Source organism: Perissodus microlepis, chromosome 16 (genome assembly GCF_051167445.1).
Source record: "Perissodus microlepis isolate ML-2025 ecotype Zambia chromosome 16, ASM5116744v1, whole genome shotgun sequence".
Taxonomy (NCBI): domain Eukaryota; kingdom Metazoa; phylum Chordata; class Actinopteri; order Cichliformes; family Cichlidae; genus Perissodus; species Perissodus microlepis.
This window is the reverse complement of record NC_140476.1, coordinates 26,847,866-26,865,325: the sequence shown is the minus strand read 5'-3', so window position 1 is coordinate 26,865,325 and position 17,460 is coordinate 26,847,866. Positions and strand designations below refer to the sequence as shown.

General features: G+C 40.1%; 1 protein-coding gene and 2 pseudogenes across 1 annotated transcript; 1 reads left to right on the top strand and 2 right to left on the bottom strand.

Moving 5' to 3' along the window:
- Positions 1–425: 425 nt before the first annotated feature.
- On the bottom strand, positions 426–1,645 carry LOC146371062 (trace amine-associated receptor 13c-like). The gene is made up of 2 exons (XM_084955037.1): positions 1,470–1,645; positions 426–1,245 (listed from the first exon to the last, which is right to left on the bottom strand). Exons 1-2 carry the CDS (start codon positions 1,643–1,645, stop codon positions 426–428), a joined length of 996 nt encoding a protein of 331 aa, XP_084811163.1.
- A 1,538-nt stretch (positions 1,646–3,183) lies between these two features.
- LOC146371061 (trace amine-associated receptor 13c-like) lies at positions 3,184–4,387 on the bottom strand (annotated as a pseudogene).
- A 9,666-nt stretch (positions 4,388–14,053) lies between these two features.
- LOC146371060 (trace amine-associated receptor 13c-like) lies at positions 14,054–15,251 on the top strand (annotated as a pseudogene).
- The last annotated feature ends 2,209 nt before the right edge of the window (positions 15,252–17,460 follow it).

Below are 17,460 nucleotides of genomic sequence, written 5' to 3'. Positions count from 1 at the left end.
ACTGTTATGATATATTTAAAAGGTAACATTTACTGAGATCCTAATTAATATACTAGCCATATTCACAGGTGTGGAAATAATTAGCTAACTTTTGATTTTTGAGAAATATTAATTTTTTTGGTATTAAGCATATGATACAATTGTATCAGAGCTAGAAAAACAACACAGCTGTAAGTCAATGTGTGTTTAAGAAACACAGCCAAAGTCAATGTCATTATTAGTTATAAAATAGAAAGTGGCTCAAGCTGAATGCTCTTCATGTTCAAGTTAACTTAAATGTTAACATTTAAACAAATTTTATCGTACTGAATTCATACACATCTCAATACATAGAAGACAGCAGTTTTATATTTCCAGACTATGGACACATTCATTTACTGGATTTGAAATCTTTATATAGCAGATGTTAGTCAAGTCACTCCGCATCATCTCTGTAGTATGTTGATCTCACTGCTGTTAGCCTTTAATATCTGCAGAGTGATGATAAGTTTAACAGCATTTCTAAACCAGGAGTAAAACAGTGCATACATTAATGGGTTTAGGCAAGAGTTAAAATAATAAACAATGAGGATAGAAGATGCAGAAGAAGCATTAACTTCATTGCCTGCAAGAAAAAAGTAGCAGTAAAATGGACAGTAGCACGCCAGAAACACAACTACAAGAATCCCAAGGTTCCTGGCTGCTTTCAGCTCAGATTTGTTTGCTTGATTCAGTGGACGCTGAAGTGTGACAGCTGTAACATGAGAGCGCATGGCACGGGCCTGAGACACAACCACCACAAACACTCTCGTATACAGCACTACGATGATCGTAACTGGAACTATAAGAGATACAACAAAGTCAACAATTCCAATAATATCATCAACAACAAAGACACACTCTCCATAGCAGGAACCATACCTGCCTGGGTTTATCAGGGCATGCTTTGTATAGATGATGTTATACAAAATAGCATAAAACCAACACAGAAAAACACTGAGTTTGACTCTCGGCACAGTGATTCTGGTGGGGTAATGCAGAGGGTCACAAATAGCCACATAGCGGTCAACTGATACGAGAATAATCATTTCAAATGAAGCATTGATAAGAATGCAGCTCAGATAAGTATAAAGTGAACACATGAGATCGCCAAATATCCAGCAGGCTGTGTTTTTGAAGATTTCTACCGGCATCAACAAAAAACAGACAAAAAAGTCAGAGACAGCCAGAGAGAGGAGGATGATGTTACTGGGAGTGTGGAGCTGCCTGCAGGGAGACAGAAAATGATAAATTACACATTAGTCATGTCAAAATATCCATTAGAGGCATGGTGCAATTAAGCAACTAAAACATATACAGTCATGATGAAGTACACACAGGACATTCATCTTGACATAATTCATTAATTACTTAACTAATTTACTAACTAATTACTAAACTTGATTTTCTAAAAGTTGAACTTTAGTTTCATCTGAGAAGTTAATCTCTGCCTGAAGTGGGAGACTGAGATGATGATGAACAGATTAAGAGCAGCAGTGATCAGAGAGATGGACGAAAGCCCAACGTTCAGGAGCACCGTTTTGGACCAGTGAAGTGTCGGCTTCCTGCAGGAACTGTTCAGTAGCTCTGGAAAACAGAGCTCTGCCTCTGGATGCATCTCCATCATCAGGTTCCTGCAGCTGTCTAATCAGAACTTTCTGTCATACAACAAATTTATCTCCTTCTACCATACCTCCCATCCACTGTTGTGCTCCCTGGAGAATGATATCCTCCCTCTTTTTGTGCACACAACCTCTTTTACTTTTCACTTCTGATTTCTCCGTCTCCCATCCAAACATATCTATCGCAATTAAAACCAGAAGATTTACATTTTAATGGCCAAAACTACAAACTTGGGCCTAAAAACTGTCATCTACAAATCAGCCATCCAAATGTCTCTGTTCTCCTTTTACAATCAGTATGTAAGAGTTAAGATGAATATTTTATGCAGCACCTAATCCAGATAAGCTGAATACACACAGGCAATCAATACAATCCTTGACTTAAGGCACAATTAATCTGTTCTTACTGTGTAATTGATGCTTATGTTAGTTTCATTTATAATCAAGATACCTAAGTTAGTGTTGTTCCAACAAAACTGACATCATACAGTTTCATATGATGATGTTATAACATATATACAAAACCTCCTAGCACTGAGATTTCAGTCATTCTGTAACTGCAGTGACAATACAGACTTTTATACAGTTTTTAGTTTTTCTGTCAACGTAGTTATAATCAGCAGTCACAGAATCAACTGTTGTCTGTGATTACGCTTGTGGGACAAGACATGAACAATAAATGTTAAATTACAGGCACTTCTATTTGATTGAATCTTGAAAATGTGCACCCTTTAAAAATATGAAGGAAAAAAATGTGGCTCTCTGTAAAATGTAAAAAAAAGGAAAAAAAAACACAGAATGCAGGGTGCTGGCATTGTTGATTGATTGAGCAGGCAGCCCGTATGACAAAAACCTACTGCCAAGGCCTGGATTTGACTCCACACCAGGCTATTTGTGTGGCTAAATGCCAAAAACATTAAAAAGAAAACACAAATTGCAATAATTTGTAAACCTCATAAATAAAATTTGTATTCCCAAAATAACATAGAAAATACACCAAATATTTAAATAGAGAACATGGAACTTTTTTTTCTTGCCCTGTCTCGCAGTGCAGCAATCAGAATTGTTGAAAACACACTGAACATTTGCTTCAACGCCTGTTAAAAAGAAACAACACAGCAGGCAAACCATAGCAACAACCAACATATGCATAAGTACCACTAAATAATAAATATTAAATGTTACTGAGCAGGACAGAGTATTAATGATACATGACATGTTTAGAGACAGCAGTCGACCAAGATATTGTGAGTCTGTATCTGTGTGCAAATCTGTGAGTGGGAGCATGCTTGTGTTCATGAGGTTTCTCCATTTAAGTATCTAATAGTGTGTGGGGGAAACATTGATCAGTTTCAATATGATGGCAGCAACACGTCTCTGGGAAAGGGCAATGTGTTGCATCCCCTCTTTGTTTCGCAACAGTCCATAAACAACAGAGAAGTGAGGAGACCTCTGGCTGTTATTTACTCTGGGAAAAACTGCACAGAGGTTTATGAAAACAAGCAGTATGTCTGGAAAATAGTGCAGGAGACTCTGCGAGAGTTCAAAGAGAGGAGAGAAACACAACTACAAGAATCCCAAGAGTCCTGGCTGCTTTCAGCTCCAATTTGTTTGCTTGATTCAGTGACATGAGACCGCATGGCTCGAGCCTGAGACACAGCCACCACAAACACTCAAATATAAACAACTGTGATGATAATAACTGGAGCAAAAAAAGAGAAAACTAGGTCAAAAATCCCTGCAATATCATTAATGACAAACACACACTCTCCATAGCAGGAATTATACCTGCCTGGTTCAACTGGTTCACCTTCATGTAGAGACTGCAGTAGAAAACAGCATAAAACCAACACAGACAAACACTAAATTTGACTCTCGCTACAGTCATTCTGGTGGGGTAATGCAGAGGGTCACAAATAGCCACATAACGGTCAACTGAGATGAGAACTATGTTCCCTATTGAAGCACAGGTAATGTTGCTGGTCATATAAATATAAAGTGAACACATAAGATCACCAAGTACCCAGCAGGTTGTACTTCTAAATATTTCTAATGGCAGTAACAGGAGACCCACAAAAACATCTGAGACAGCCAGAGAGAGGAGAAGGATGTTAGTGGGTGTGCGAAGCTGTCTGGAGGGAGACACAAAAGAATATATATAATATTAATAATTTCCATTAATATGTCCATGATTCAATCTAGGAAAATACAACTTTACAATCATGGTTAAAATCAAGAATGTGCCCGTTCATTCACCATTAAATCAAATGAAATAAATCATAGGATTAAAATTTCAAAAACTTCAACAGTAGTGTCCGCTAAGAAGTTGTTCTTTTCCATGAAGGGAGACTGAGATGATAACGATGAGATAGTTGAGATCATGTCATGTCTTAATCATGTCAAAATGTATTTAGTGAAATTGCTTCTTTATTGAGACAAAATGAAGCTTAATCAACTTAGCAGTTATGGTTGAACATTGCTAATTCCAATAATGCAAATCTCACTTTTCATATATCTAAACCAAAATTGTATCTCAAGTGTAATTTCAATTCAAAAGTTGGTCTCTGCTTGAAGTGGGAGACTGAGATGATGATGAGCAGATTAAGAGCAGCAGTGATCACAGAGATGGACGAAAGCCCAACGTTCAGGAGCACCGTTTTGGACCAGTGAAGTGTCGGCTTCCTGCAGGAACTGTTCGGTAGCTCTGGAAAACAGAGCTCTGCCTCTGGATGCATCTGGATCTCCATCATCAGGTTCCTGCAGCTGTCTGGACAGAACTTTCTGTCATACAGCAAATTTATCTCCTTCTACCATACCTCCCATCCACTGTTGTGCTCCCTGGAGACTGATATCCTTCCTCCTTTTGTCCACACAACCTCTTTTACTTTTCACTCATTCACTGAAGCCCTAGTTTCTCATCCAAACATAGTTATCACAATTAATATTTATTTATTCTGGTAATGACCAAAAAACAAAAATTTTGCCTTGAAAAAATATAATAATTCCTCAATGCTGATGTTAGTTTTATATATATAATCAAGATAGTGTTGATCAGATATTTGTCGTTGCAACAACATTCCCATCATACGGTGTCATATGATGCTTTTGTAACATATGTGTAAAACTGACTTAGCAGAGAGACTTCAATTACCACAATAATTCAGATAATTTTAAAAGACCAATAGAGTTTTTAATTTAACTATCTACAGCGTTGTGCCAGAATCAGTAATCAGAAATGGAATTCTGAATCAATTGATAAGACAGACTTAGAGCTTTTTATTGTCATTGTGCAGTTTCTTGCACAGTGAGATAAGATAAGATAAGATAAGATAAGATAAGCTTTATTAGTCTCACATGTGGGAAATTTGTTTTATTACAGCAGAAAGTGGGCAGTGCAAAGTTACATAGCAAAATTAGAGAAAGACTGGAATAGGATAACAATAAGAATAAGATACTGTACACAACTGTACACTATAGGATTTAATAAAATAAAATACTGGCCACAATAGAATAAAACAGAATAGAAATGCTATATACAACTGAGTAAAATACAATGTTGTCAGAAAAAGAGTATCGCACAATTGCTATTGAACATATGTGGATGTATGTGTTTGGTCAGTTGCGGAGTCTTTGTTGTGGAGTCTGACAGCAGTGGGGAGGAAAGACCTGCAAAATCTCTCCATCCTGCATCGTGGGTGCCGCAGCCTGCCACTGAAGGAGCTGCTCAGTGCTGTCAGAGTCTCCTGCATGGGGTGGGAGATGTTGTCCAACAGGGATGACAGCTTAGCCACCATTCTCCTGTCACTCACCACCTCCACTGGGTCCAGAGGGCATCCTAGAACAGAGCTGGCCCTCCGGATCAGCCTGTTCAGTCTCTTCCTGTCCCGAGCAGAGATGCTGCCACCCCAGCAGACCACACCGTAAAAGATGGCTGAGGCCACCACAGAGTCATAGAAGGTCTTCAGGATTGGGCCCTTCACTCCAAAAGACCTTAGTTACCGCAGCAGGTACAGCCTGCTCTGCCTTTTCCCGTAGAGGGCGTCTGAATTATGAGTCCAGTCCAGTTTATTGTTCAAATACACACCCAGGTACCTGTAGCTGTCCACAGTCTTGATGTCCATACCTTGAATGTTTAGTGGTTGCAGTGGAGGATGTTTGTGCCTGAGGAAGTCTACCACCAGCTCCTTGGTTTTACTAGTGTTGATCTGCAGGTAGTTCAGCTGGCACCAGTCCACAAAGTCATGGGTAAGTTCTCTGTACTCCCTCTCATCCCCATCAGTGATGAGGCCGACTATTGAAGAGTCATCAGAGAACTTCTGAAGGAAGCACTGGGTGGAGTTGTGGGAGAGGTCTGCAGTGTAGATGGTGAAGAGGAACAGAGGCAGAACTATTCCCTGTGGGGCCCCCGTACCTCAGACAACCCTGTCCGACACACCGCCCTGAGTTCTCACATACTGTGGTCGGTCAGTGAGGTAGTCCACCATCCATGTTGTTAGGTGATGGTCCACTTGCATTCTCCAGCTTGTCCTTCAGGACTGTGGGAAGAATGGTCTTGAAGGCAGTGGAGAAATCAAAGAACATGATACTCACAGTGCTCCCAGCGGTCTCCAGGTGAGAGGGAACTATGCAGAAGGTGAATGATGGCATAATCTGCTGGTCTCCGAGATTAGACCTTTGGGACATTACATCAACAAAAGAAAGAAAAAAACACATAAAAAAAATTAAAGTTAAAAAAGTAAAATGGGAATAAAAACAGAATGCAGGGTGCTGACATGCTGAGCAGGTGACCCATAAATATTAAAAAGCTCCAGCTCAGGCTTGGATTCAGAAAACAAAGCTGCTTTCTATATCTCCATCGCCAGAGAGCTGCAGCTGTCAGAATGTTTTCTCACAGACGTGATTTATTTCACTACCACCCACAGACATACACACATGACACACACAAAATCCCTGTCCCTCCTCTTTCTCTCTACACCATACATTCACTGTCTTACGCAATCAATTAATGATCAGTAATTTTTCATTCATCTGGAATTCATGATATTGGTTATTATTATATTATGTCTTGAACGGATTGGTGCAGCGGCTGCAGCGATGCGGACGATCTACGCCCCTACCGTCACCTATGGCCATGAGCTGTGGTTAGTGACCGAAAGAACAAGATCGCAGATACAAGCGGCAGAAATGGGCTTCCTCCAAAGGGTGGCTGGCCTGTCCCTTAGAGATAGGGTGAGAAGTTCGGCCATTCAGGAGGGGCTCGGAGTAGAGCCGCTGCTCCTTCACATCGAAAGGAGCCAGTTGAGGTGGTTCAGAGATCTGACAAGGATGCTTCCTGGGCGCCTCCTGGGTGAGGTTTTCCGGGGAGGCCCAGGAAATCTCTTGGCTGGCCTGGGAAGGCCTTGGTGTTCCCCCGGACAAGCTTGAGGAGGTGGCTGGGGAAAGGGAGGTCTGGGCTTCTCTGCTTGGACTGGGCTGCCCCTCCTGGTCGACAAGGAGGGGCAGGACTGGATTTTGTTTCTCTCTTTCCTCGGGTTCTGTCATTATTACCAGGGTGACAGCTGAACTTGACTTGACAGTATGGGCCCAATATAATCTGGGAATAAACACTGGAGGGAACAAAAATACAGTTAAGTGATCTTTTTTCCTGGGTCAGACTCATCGTGCTGAGCATTTTGCACAAGTGTCTTTCCATCTCCCAGATTAGTGAGCTGATGATGGGTGATGATGGGTGATGGACCAGAAGGATTGGAGCACTCTTAGAGGTGGCGTCAGAGGTTCAGATCCAGGTCTGTAGGCAAAAGCAAGATTAAATCTAGTAAAGAACAGGATCCACTTGGCTTAATGAGCATGGAGTTGCTTAGCAACGGCACTAAAGGATTTTAATGGTCCATCCAAACAACAAAAGGTTTTTCAGCTCCTTCCAGCAATTCTCTCTATTCTTCCAGAGCATTATAATTTTGTTCACACAGACAATTGGAGAAAAAGGCACAAGGATGCATTTTGCTTTCTCATTCCTGTGGGAAGAGAAGAACAAACAACAACAAGAACAAAACCAAGAAAGCCCAAGCACTGGAGATGCTTCCGAGTTACCGGTACGGGCCAGGCAACACTGCCTACACTGTAGCTGGATCTGTCTTAATCGGCCATTTCTCTAAGATGAAACCAAGAAAAGAGACTGAATCACATTTCTCACCTTTGATATAGATTTTATTTTCTAGGAAGTGCTGCAGCACTATACTATTGCACTTCTTTTTTTCTTAGCTAATTCCACTGATGTAAGTCTAAGTTTTTACATATGTTAATTTAAAACTGTAGTTAAGTGGGAGACTGAGATGATGACCAGAAGGTTTAGAGCAGGGGCGATTTTAGCCCATTTTTGGGGGTGCTGAAGCACCCCCAAAATGAATCAAAGCACCCCCAAAGATTTCTTACTTTTTTTCCACAATATTTGCTGTTTGTGTGACACACTACTAAAAATATAAAAAGATTACAGTACTTGGTTGAAACGTAACATTTCAACAACAAAAGTATAGATACCCCCCTCCCAAAATGGTTTGTTCCAGCTCGCCTCTCCCCTGCTCTGGCTCTAGCGCTCTTGCTGCTACAGCAATGGTGGCTGAGACTCAGCAGAGCGGAGGTGTAAGTGCCTGGCTTAAAACAGGACATATTAGCTGCATTTAACCTTCAGTTACTCTTTATATAGTTAGGTAGGAGTCAGAACATGTTTCTTTTAGCTGAAAAACATTACACCCAGGTAACCTGCAGTGTTGAAAACGTCGATGTTTGCTACCCTACAATCCGTCCTGCTCTGTAGTAAAATCAGCGACATTTGACCGTCCTGCTGCTCCCATTGAAATTTATATAACCTATTTAAAATCTAAAACTTAAAATTGTCCGTAGCCTGGTGTTGTTACCGCTGTCCTGTTTGAAATGGATACTGCGGCGTGGGTGTGGTCTCTGGCCGGCTGCAGAGGAGGGGTGACGCAGTGAGCTACCGGGGCGGCGCAGGGGCGGGGTGAACAGGTGTGCTGAGAAGTGAAGGTGATTGTCACTCTTTATATGTTGGCAGTGACAGTTGGAGGCGGAAGAGCGGACGTGACAGCAGAGAGCGGGATTGACTGTGTCCCAGTGAACTGAAAACCACAGTATTAATAAAAGTATTGCTGTCCTCACACCTGTGTCCCGTAGATGCTTTACAGGACAAACATTACAGATACTAACTAGCTAACTGACTGGATGCCCATTAACCTTATAACTCCTGTTGTGTGTGTGTGTGTGTGTGTGTGTGTGTGTGTGTGTGTGTGTGTGTGTGTTTGTGTACAGAGAGACAGCCAGGTTCATAATGGATATAAGGAAGTTTTTTCAAAAGAAGGAGCCACATTCAGGTAAAAGTGTAAAATCAAATGATCCGTCAATAAAGGATAATGTTGGATCAGTGTTTCAATATTTATATCTTTTATTAGATGTTCATGTGGTTTGGTTATTTGCCTTTTGGTTGAAAGTACACTGAGAGAGGACTTTTTGTTAGTGATCTTAATAGAATTTTTTTCATATTAATGTAATTTTTCATCTAATTGAATACCATCTATTTGTGTATGATTGTCAGTCCAAAGAGGGAGAAAGGAAAGAGGGGAACGTGAGGAGGTACAAGGTCAGGAAGAACCAGGTAAGAAAACAGACAGGGAACAGTGACAGGCACAACACAAACTATTAAACCGACAAAGAGAAAAAACCTGATTTTACTCACACAATCTGGCAGTTGTGTTCTCCCTATATTAAAGCTGCTATACAGAATCTGCTAAACAAACTGGGTTGAAACATTTTTGACCCTCTTTAACAACATTCCAACATAACATTGTAATGGATTGGGGAGATTAAAATTAATGATGTATTTTTATGTAGTTCAGCCACAATTTTACTAAAACCTCAGCCAGTAATAGGTAGGCCAACTTTTGGACCGTCCAGTTGTCTGTATGACTGCCGCAGTACGTACGTGAGGAGCTGTAAAGAGAAGCAGATGCTCTGTTTATATTCTAAAAATGTTTTAAGCTTGTTTCAAAGATTCTGTACAGCAGCTTTAAATGTTTTCCAAAAGCACACATACACTTATCAGTGTTTCTCAAACTTTTTAGTGTGTACCACCTGATAAAAAATATCAAGCTCTAAGTACCACTATGAAAGCATGAAACTCATAAATCTTACAACACAAAATTAGTATTGTTAAATTAGTCAAATTAGTATCTGCAGTAAAGATTTTTCCATGCGTTGTATACGTTCTACCACAGGCAACGTTGCCTCTATTTTTATATGGCCTGGGATTTTATAAAAATATTCTGCAGTACATCAAAAACGAAAGAAAACCATTAATCAACATATGAACATTACCTCTGAAGTTACAGCGGTTTTATTAGAGACACGGCTAAGCGTTTTGCATTTTGCATAATTTTAAAAAGTTTACATTTGTTCAGAAGCCTGTTGAACAGCAGAAATGAGGTTTTCTTTTCGGAAGTAAGTAAAAGGAAAAAAACAGTGGCCGACAGCGTTGTAAATAACTGTAGACTTGTGCGTAACAAGCAAGCGAATAATGCAGAAAACTGATTTTTAGACGGGAAACTGTTCTTGAAGTATAGTGAGAGAGACAGACAGAGAGAGAGAGAGATGTGCATGAAGTGTGGTGGAAGCAAAACAGCAAAAGTCAGAGTGAATTCATGACGATGTTTATGTGAAGCGTAGTTTGGATCTTCTTTTGCTGCTGGTTCGGTCAATATTGTTTGGAGAGAGATAAAACTAACAGCTTTAGAATCAGCGCAAAAAGGGCGTAAACACAAAGCGCGGAAACATCAGAATCAGCGAGCTGTCGGCTTTCAGCCCCGACCGTGTCCGTGCCGTCGGGTGAGAAAGGCAACATCTCACTGATTCTGATCCGTCGGCGGGTCCGCGCTTTGTGTTTACGTCTTTGTGCAGAATCTGTGTTCCTGCTCTCATTTACTGTTTTAGCTGTTTGGTGGTTGTTGAAATTTTGTGAGGTTTAACCTGAGATTCTGGCGTTTCGGGCAAAATCGATATCACGTTATCCAAGCCAGAATCGATTTAAATCGATTATCAAAACCCACCCCTAGTCTCATTGTGACAAGTAAAGTGTATCTTGGCTGGCTGGGAAGCTCTCTGGGTGCTCAGCACCCCCAAAGCTCTGATCCTAGAATCGCCCCTGGTTTAGAGCAGCAGTGATCAGAGAGATGCAGAACACCTCAATGTACAGAAGTACAGCTTTGGACCAGTAAAGCGTCATCCTCCTGCAGGAACTGTTGAGGAGTTCTGGAAAACAAAGCTCAGCTTTATTTTGTATCTCCATCAGTGAGCTGCAGCTCCTGCAGATCAGATCAGGTGGCTGAGATCAGAAAGGACCCTCCAGTTGTGGTCATTTCAAGATGACCTAACATATAAAACAGGAATAGACCGCCGTGTAATCCATTTATTTCAACAAAGTAACTGTATTCTAATTATCACCTTTTTAAATGATAACTGTAGCAGAATACAGTTACTCATATTTTGTATTTTAAATACGTAATGTTGGTACGTGTATTCCGTTACTCCCCAACACTGCTGCCAGATAGAATATGCTCAATGGTGTATTGACAGAAGTGGTTAGTATTCTCTAGTCCATGCCAAACCTGCTCAGCCACCGCAGAAAGAAAAGCCGCTGTCTCACTGCTTTTGTGATCACATCAATATGATGTGACCAGCTCAGATCCTCATTAATGTTAATCCCCAGGAACCTGCAGCATGTGACTCTCTCCACCTCTGTTTTCTCAATGTTAAAAGGAGTGTTCCTGCTGCCCTGCAGTCTCTTATAACACTGGAAGTCCCAGTCCACAATGAGCTCCTTTGTCTTGCTGACGTTGAGCAGCAGGTTGTTATCTGGACACCATGATGTCAGGGCTTTCACCTGTGCTCTGTAAGCATCTAAAACAGCAGTCCCCAACATTTTTGCGCCACAGACCAGCCTTTAAGGTGTCACGGATAAATACAACAAAATAAAATGATAACACCAAGACAAAAAGTGTGGTTTTTTGTAAATATAATAATAAACACAAATTTACTGTGTAACTGTCTAACTTAGCAGCGTCCCCCTGAAATGCGCCAACAACATTGAGAGTACCATCCTCCTCTCTGCCCCTTAATGCTCTCTGGTCGCTATAGTAACACATAAATATTTCTTTCAAAATAAGACACACAACTACAACACGGGAAAAGGCCCAGGGAAACTGAGTTAACGATAAAAACCCTGAAAACAATTTCACACCCGAGCCTCAACTCTCGTGGCCCGGTACCAAATGGCTTACAGACCAGTACCAGTCTGTGGCCCGGGGGTTGGAGACTGCTGATCTAAAATACAGCTGATGCTGGTGGTGTTGTTTGCAAATGATGGTGTTGCAGCTGTGTGGAGCCACACAGTCATGGGTGAGCAGTATTTTATGATCCTAGGCACACTCTTACCGTCTGTGATTCAAACTCTCTAAAACCAAACCCAAGTCATAAATTTGGGACACTTAGTCTAACTCATTTTTCTTTCATGACAATGTTCTGGCTCTGTTGCTTAGTACAAAATTTTCCATCTCTATTCAGTGTCAGTATTTGCAAACGCATGATGGAATTGTGGTTTTCCTTTAAGCTGCATGAATTTAGTCTTAGGTGCAGTCTAGAATAGAATAGAATAGAATAATCCTTTAATTGTCCCACAAGGAGAAATTTGGTTGTAACAGCAGCCAGAAAGACACATATACAACAAACAGTACACAGGACACAGAACAGAAACATACACAATTTTTCTTACATATTTACATTTTTACATTAAGGACAATGGTTACTATAAACAGAGTACTGTACAGTTATTAAATTAAATAAGAAACCTAACCCCTGAATGAATCAGCACATCTACAACCGCAGCTTTCTACCACCTTACACGGATGTCTACTTTCAGTTGCTTTACTCTCTAATCCAATTGCTGCTAATCAGGTGGTTTGCAGGTTAAGAATATTTCTCTTTTAATGGTCTTTAATGAGGTAATTACAGTATGAGGAATGGCCACATGGTTGCATGGATGTAATAGTGTGTGGGGGATTTTGTCTATTTTTGTCTCTATTTTGCTGCTGTAATAAAAACAATAATAAAAAATAAGACATTTAGGTACAACAACATTTGCTCAAATATATTGTAATGTAAAGACCGTACAATAATACAAAGAACCTGTGAAAACCCCAACGTTCATATGACTCCCTCTGAACGAGCCCTTTGGCGGAAGTGGGAAGGAAAAACTCGGTTTTAAGAAATCTCCGGCAGAACTAGGCTCAAGTAGGGGCGGCCATCTGCTGCGACTAGTTGGGGGTAATGGGGAGGAAGACAAAACATAGACATGGTGTGGAAAAAACCCCAGATATTACTAATAACTAATAATTAATTGCAGAGAGGTATATAAACACAGTGAGTGAAAAGGGTAACTTAAGAAGAAACACTGGGGAATCCCCCAGCAGCCTAGATCTATTTCAGCATAACTAAAGGAGTATTCAGGTTCATCTGATCCAGCGCTCACTATATGCTTTATGGGAAATTAAAGTCTTAAGCCTTATCTTAAAAGTAGACAGAGTGTTTGTCTTCCGAATCCAAGCCTTGAGCTGGTTCCAAAAAAAAAAGGACCTGAAAGGGAACAAAACCTAACAACCGGCAGCTTTTAGGATATCCAGATAGTAATGAATTACGGTAGTCTAGGCTATAAGTAAGACATGCATGAATTAATTTTCCAGCTTCACTTATTTCTAATTTTAGAGACTTTGTGCAATTGGAAGAAAGCAGTCCAACATATTTGTTTAATATGCACATTGAAGGACATATCTTGGTCAAAGGCCTTTAACACATCAAGACCTGCATGACCTCTAATTTCCTACTTCTAAACTCAGATAAAGCTCAGGTTTGCTGAATGCTGAGTGGGCACATACGACTGTCATAGTTGCAGCTTCAAAGGGAAGGGGTGTACTCAGGGTGTCTGGTCAAGCTTCTCATGGTACTCTACGTGGTATTGGATCACCTTCACATTATGCCTACTGAATCTTCTAGGCTATGGAAACCCATGCCATGAAACCTTTGTGTATCTATGTTACACAAAGGTATAACGCAGATAGTTTCAAGTGTAAAACATAATAATACATATCACGAGTCCCAAACAACTGTAAAAATATGAATCAACTGTCTATGACACAGCAAGTGTGAAACAGCTGAAGTGTGGCAGATTGTGTAGAGCGAAAGAGGGACGTCATTTAATAGAAAAGGAAAGAGGTAATGAGGAGGAAAAGCAGAAAGAGATAAATTAGTTCTATGAGAAGTCTTGGTCAAAGAGCGGTGGGAGGCGTAGCTGTTTGGTGATGGAGAAAGGAGCTGAGCTCTGCTTTCCACAACTCCTCAACAATTCCTGCATCAAGCCGACACTTCACTGGTCCAAAGCCGTGCTCCTGAACATTGTGCTGTCGTGCATCTCTTTGATCACTGCTGGTCTCAATCTTCTTGTTATCATCTCAGTCTCCCATTTCAGGCAGAGATTGACTTAAACTTTAGCTTAAATTTTATAAACTTTGAGAGTATGATTTATGTCATATGATTTGTTGATGGACGAATGAAGTGAATCTGACATATTCTTCATGTATTTTAACCAAACTGTATTGTGTAATTCATTATCAATGAATCATTTTCTTACTTAAGACACTTTGAAAAGATTAATGATTATTATTTTCACTTCTGTGTCCCTGCAGGCAGCTCCACACACCCAGTAACATCCTCCTCCTCTCTCTGGCTGTGTCAGACTTTCTTGTTGGTCTCCTGTTAATTCCAGCTGAGATTTTTAGAATCACAGTCTGCTGGGTATTTGGTGAATCCACGTGTTCACTTTATACATATCTAGGCTACATTGTTGTAACATCTTCAATAAGTAACATAGTTCTCATATCAGTTGATCGCTATGTGGCAATTTGTGATCCTCTGCATTACCCCAGTAGAATTTCTGTGGCAAAAATCAGACTTAGTGTTTGTATGTGTTGGTTTTATTCGGCTTTCTACAGCACTCTTTGTACAAAGAATATCCTGATTGAACCAGGCAGGTATAATTCCTGTTATGGAGAGTGTGTGTTTATCACCAGTGATATTGCTGGCATAATTGACCTTGTTTTATCTTTTATCGTACCAGTTTCCATCATCATAGTTCTATATATGAGAGTATTTGTGGTGGCTGTGTCTCAGGCTCGTGCCATGCGCTCTCATGTTACAACTACACTTCAGCGTTCACTGAATCAAACAAACTAATCTGAGCTGAAAGCAGCCAGGACCCTGGGGGTTCTTGTAGTTGTGTTTCTGGCCAGTTTCTGTCCATTTTATTGTTACTTTCTTGTTGTAGAAGACATAGTCAGTGATTCATCTGCCTCTATTGTGGTCATTGTCTATTATTTTAACTCTTGTCTAAACCCACTAATTTATGCCCTGTTTTACCCTTGGTTTAGAAATGCTGTTAAAGTCATCATCACTTTTCAGATATTCAAGCATGACAGCAGTGAGGTCAACATACTATAGAAATGTAATGAAACCTGTTCCAGTAAGATGTTCAACCAGTCAATTGATACATCCAATAGTCTGGAAATACACATTTTTATCACCTTGTTTCAATAAAAATTATATTATTGAATTATGACAGTTAAATAAATGTAAACATCAAGAGTGCAAATTTCAGTTTAAAGAAATAATTAGATTCACTTGTTGCTGAAACTGACTTTGAATTATGGCTGTCTTTAGAAACAGCAGCAGATCAAACCTCTTTTCCAGTCCTTAAAAATCTTTCCTTCCTTTTAGAATCTCTTAAACTGGGAGAAAAGTGTCATTATTGTGAGATTCTTACTCTGAATCTGATTAAGTACGTGGGACCACTGTGTGCGGTAAGACCATCTCTTTTACTTCCTGTATTACCATCTCCCGGCATGCATTGCCAGTGCGTAACACGTAATTACACAATCAAACAATGAACACATACTGCCCATACAACAAATGTACCAGAGACAATTATGAATACACTACAATTATGACATAATTGAGTGGCATTATTTAACTAGTAACACTTATGCATATGTTGAATGTGGCCTGCTATGTAAATTGCATAGAGAGATTAATATGATTAGACTGATGAATCTAAATGTATTAGATTAATTATAAATTCGATCCTATTTATTTCACAACACAGTTTTATTGAATATAATGTTTATAATCATTTATAGTAATAGATCAATTGTATTAATTATGATTGCAGTATATGACTGAGGAAGAAAATAAAATTTAAAATAAAAGTAAAATTTACTGAAGTAGTTTGATAATTCCATATCTTTTTAATAAAAACTAGAAAACTGAAGACATTCTACGTGGTAATTGAAAAACAAACGAGTAAGATACACTAGGCAAGAGTGAATTCAGCTTTTCACTCAAAGTATTTAATCCTTCCCTCTTGAATGCCTTCTAGGCGTAAACCTTGTTTCTCTTTTCAGACCTGAGCTTTTTCAATCATATTTCAGGCTTTGTTACAGAAAAAAAAATGGTCTGAGCATGAATCAAGGTTGTGACAGTGCCATCTACCTAGAAAACTAATTGTGACTTCCCTTGGAAAATCTCATAATGTTTTTTAATCACAAATAACCTTTAGTGATATAAACATGTCAAAAACTGTTAGTAAGGGTATGTCATCAAATATTATCTTTATGGGGGAAGAATGTTAGCTTTGAAAGGTAGGTAGCGGCATAATTTTAACTGCAATGTAAACTGAATTTAGTATAGTAACAAGTTACGGTACTGCATTACTGAAAACTGTAAAGCATCACACCCAACAGTGGTAGCGACCAAATTGTCCAGTTTAGTTTGTCCATTCTGGGCTCCAGATGGGTTATTGCGTTAAAATTTTTAATTGCGGTAATTGTGATGAAGGCATTAACATGAATACACTGACAGCCCTACAACAAACACAAAAACAGAAGACAATATAATATAGACTTATAATTTGCACAGATGTGTTTTCTAAATTCCATCAAAGTGAGCGTGAGGGCCCTCGGTGCGCCTGCTTGCTGTTGTTGCTCACACATAACCGTTCGAAAGGGGAGGGGGGCACGCTGCTTCCAAATAGTGCACATATCATTCATAATGGTTGTTCATTTCATTCATAATGATGTAGGATGTTGATACTGTTTTTTTTGATAGTCCAAAAAAAAAAACACCTCTGCACATAGCACATGAAAAAACTCTTAATACACCAAAGAAACACATGACAAGCAACAGGGATGGGTAAAGGGTGAGAGACAGCCAGTGTAGACAGTACATCAGGGCCTGTAGCATAAGCGCTGGTCTCCTTGATCCACCGTCAGCATCGGAGGGGAATAAGCGTCGAAGGCGTTTGGAGTGGGAGGGGGGATGAGTGTACATCTGCATGTGTATATATGTCTGTGTGTGTGTGTGTGTGTATGTGTCCAGAGTTCAGCTGAGACAGTGTCCTTCGCCCTGCCAGGCAAGTAAACAGTCTTCCAGCTAACCCAGGTGGCCTTGCATAGAATGTGAAGAACAGTCAACACACAGCCGTTATCAGGGTGTTGTTGTTCAGCTCCAGCCTTGAGACCGCAGCTGGCGCCGAGGGGGTATCCGCATGAAGTGATGGTGGTTTTTACTTTAGTGCGAACAACTCATATGAATTTCAAAGCTGTTCTAACAGTCCAACACTGGTCTCTCAGTCTCCCGTTGGAGAGCCGTGAGC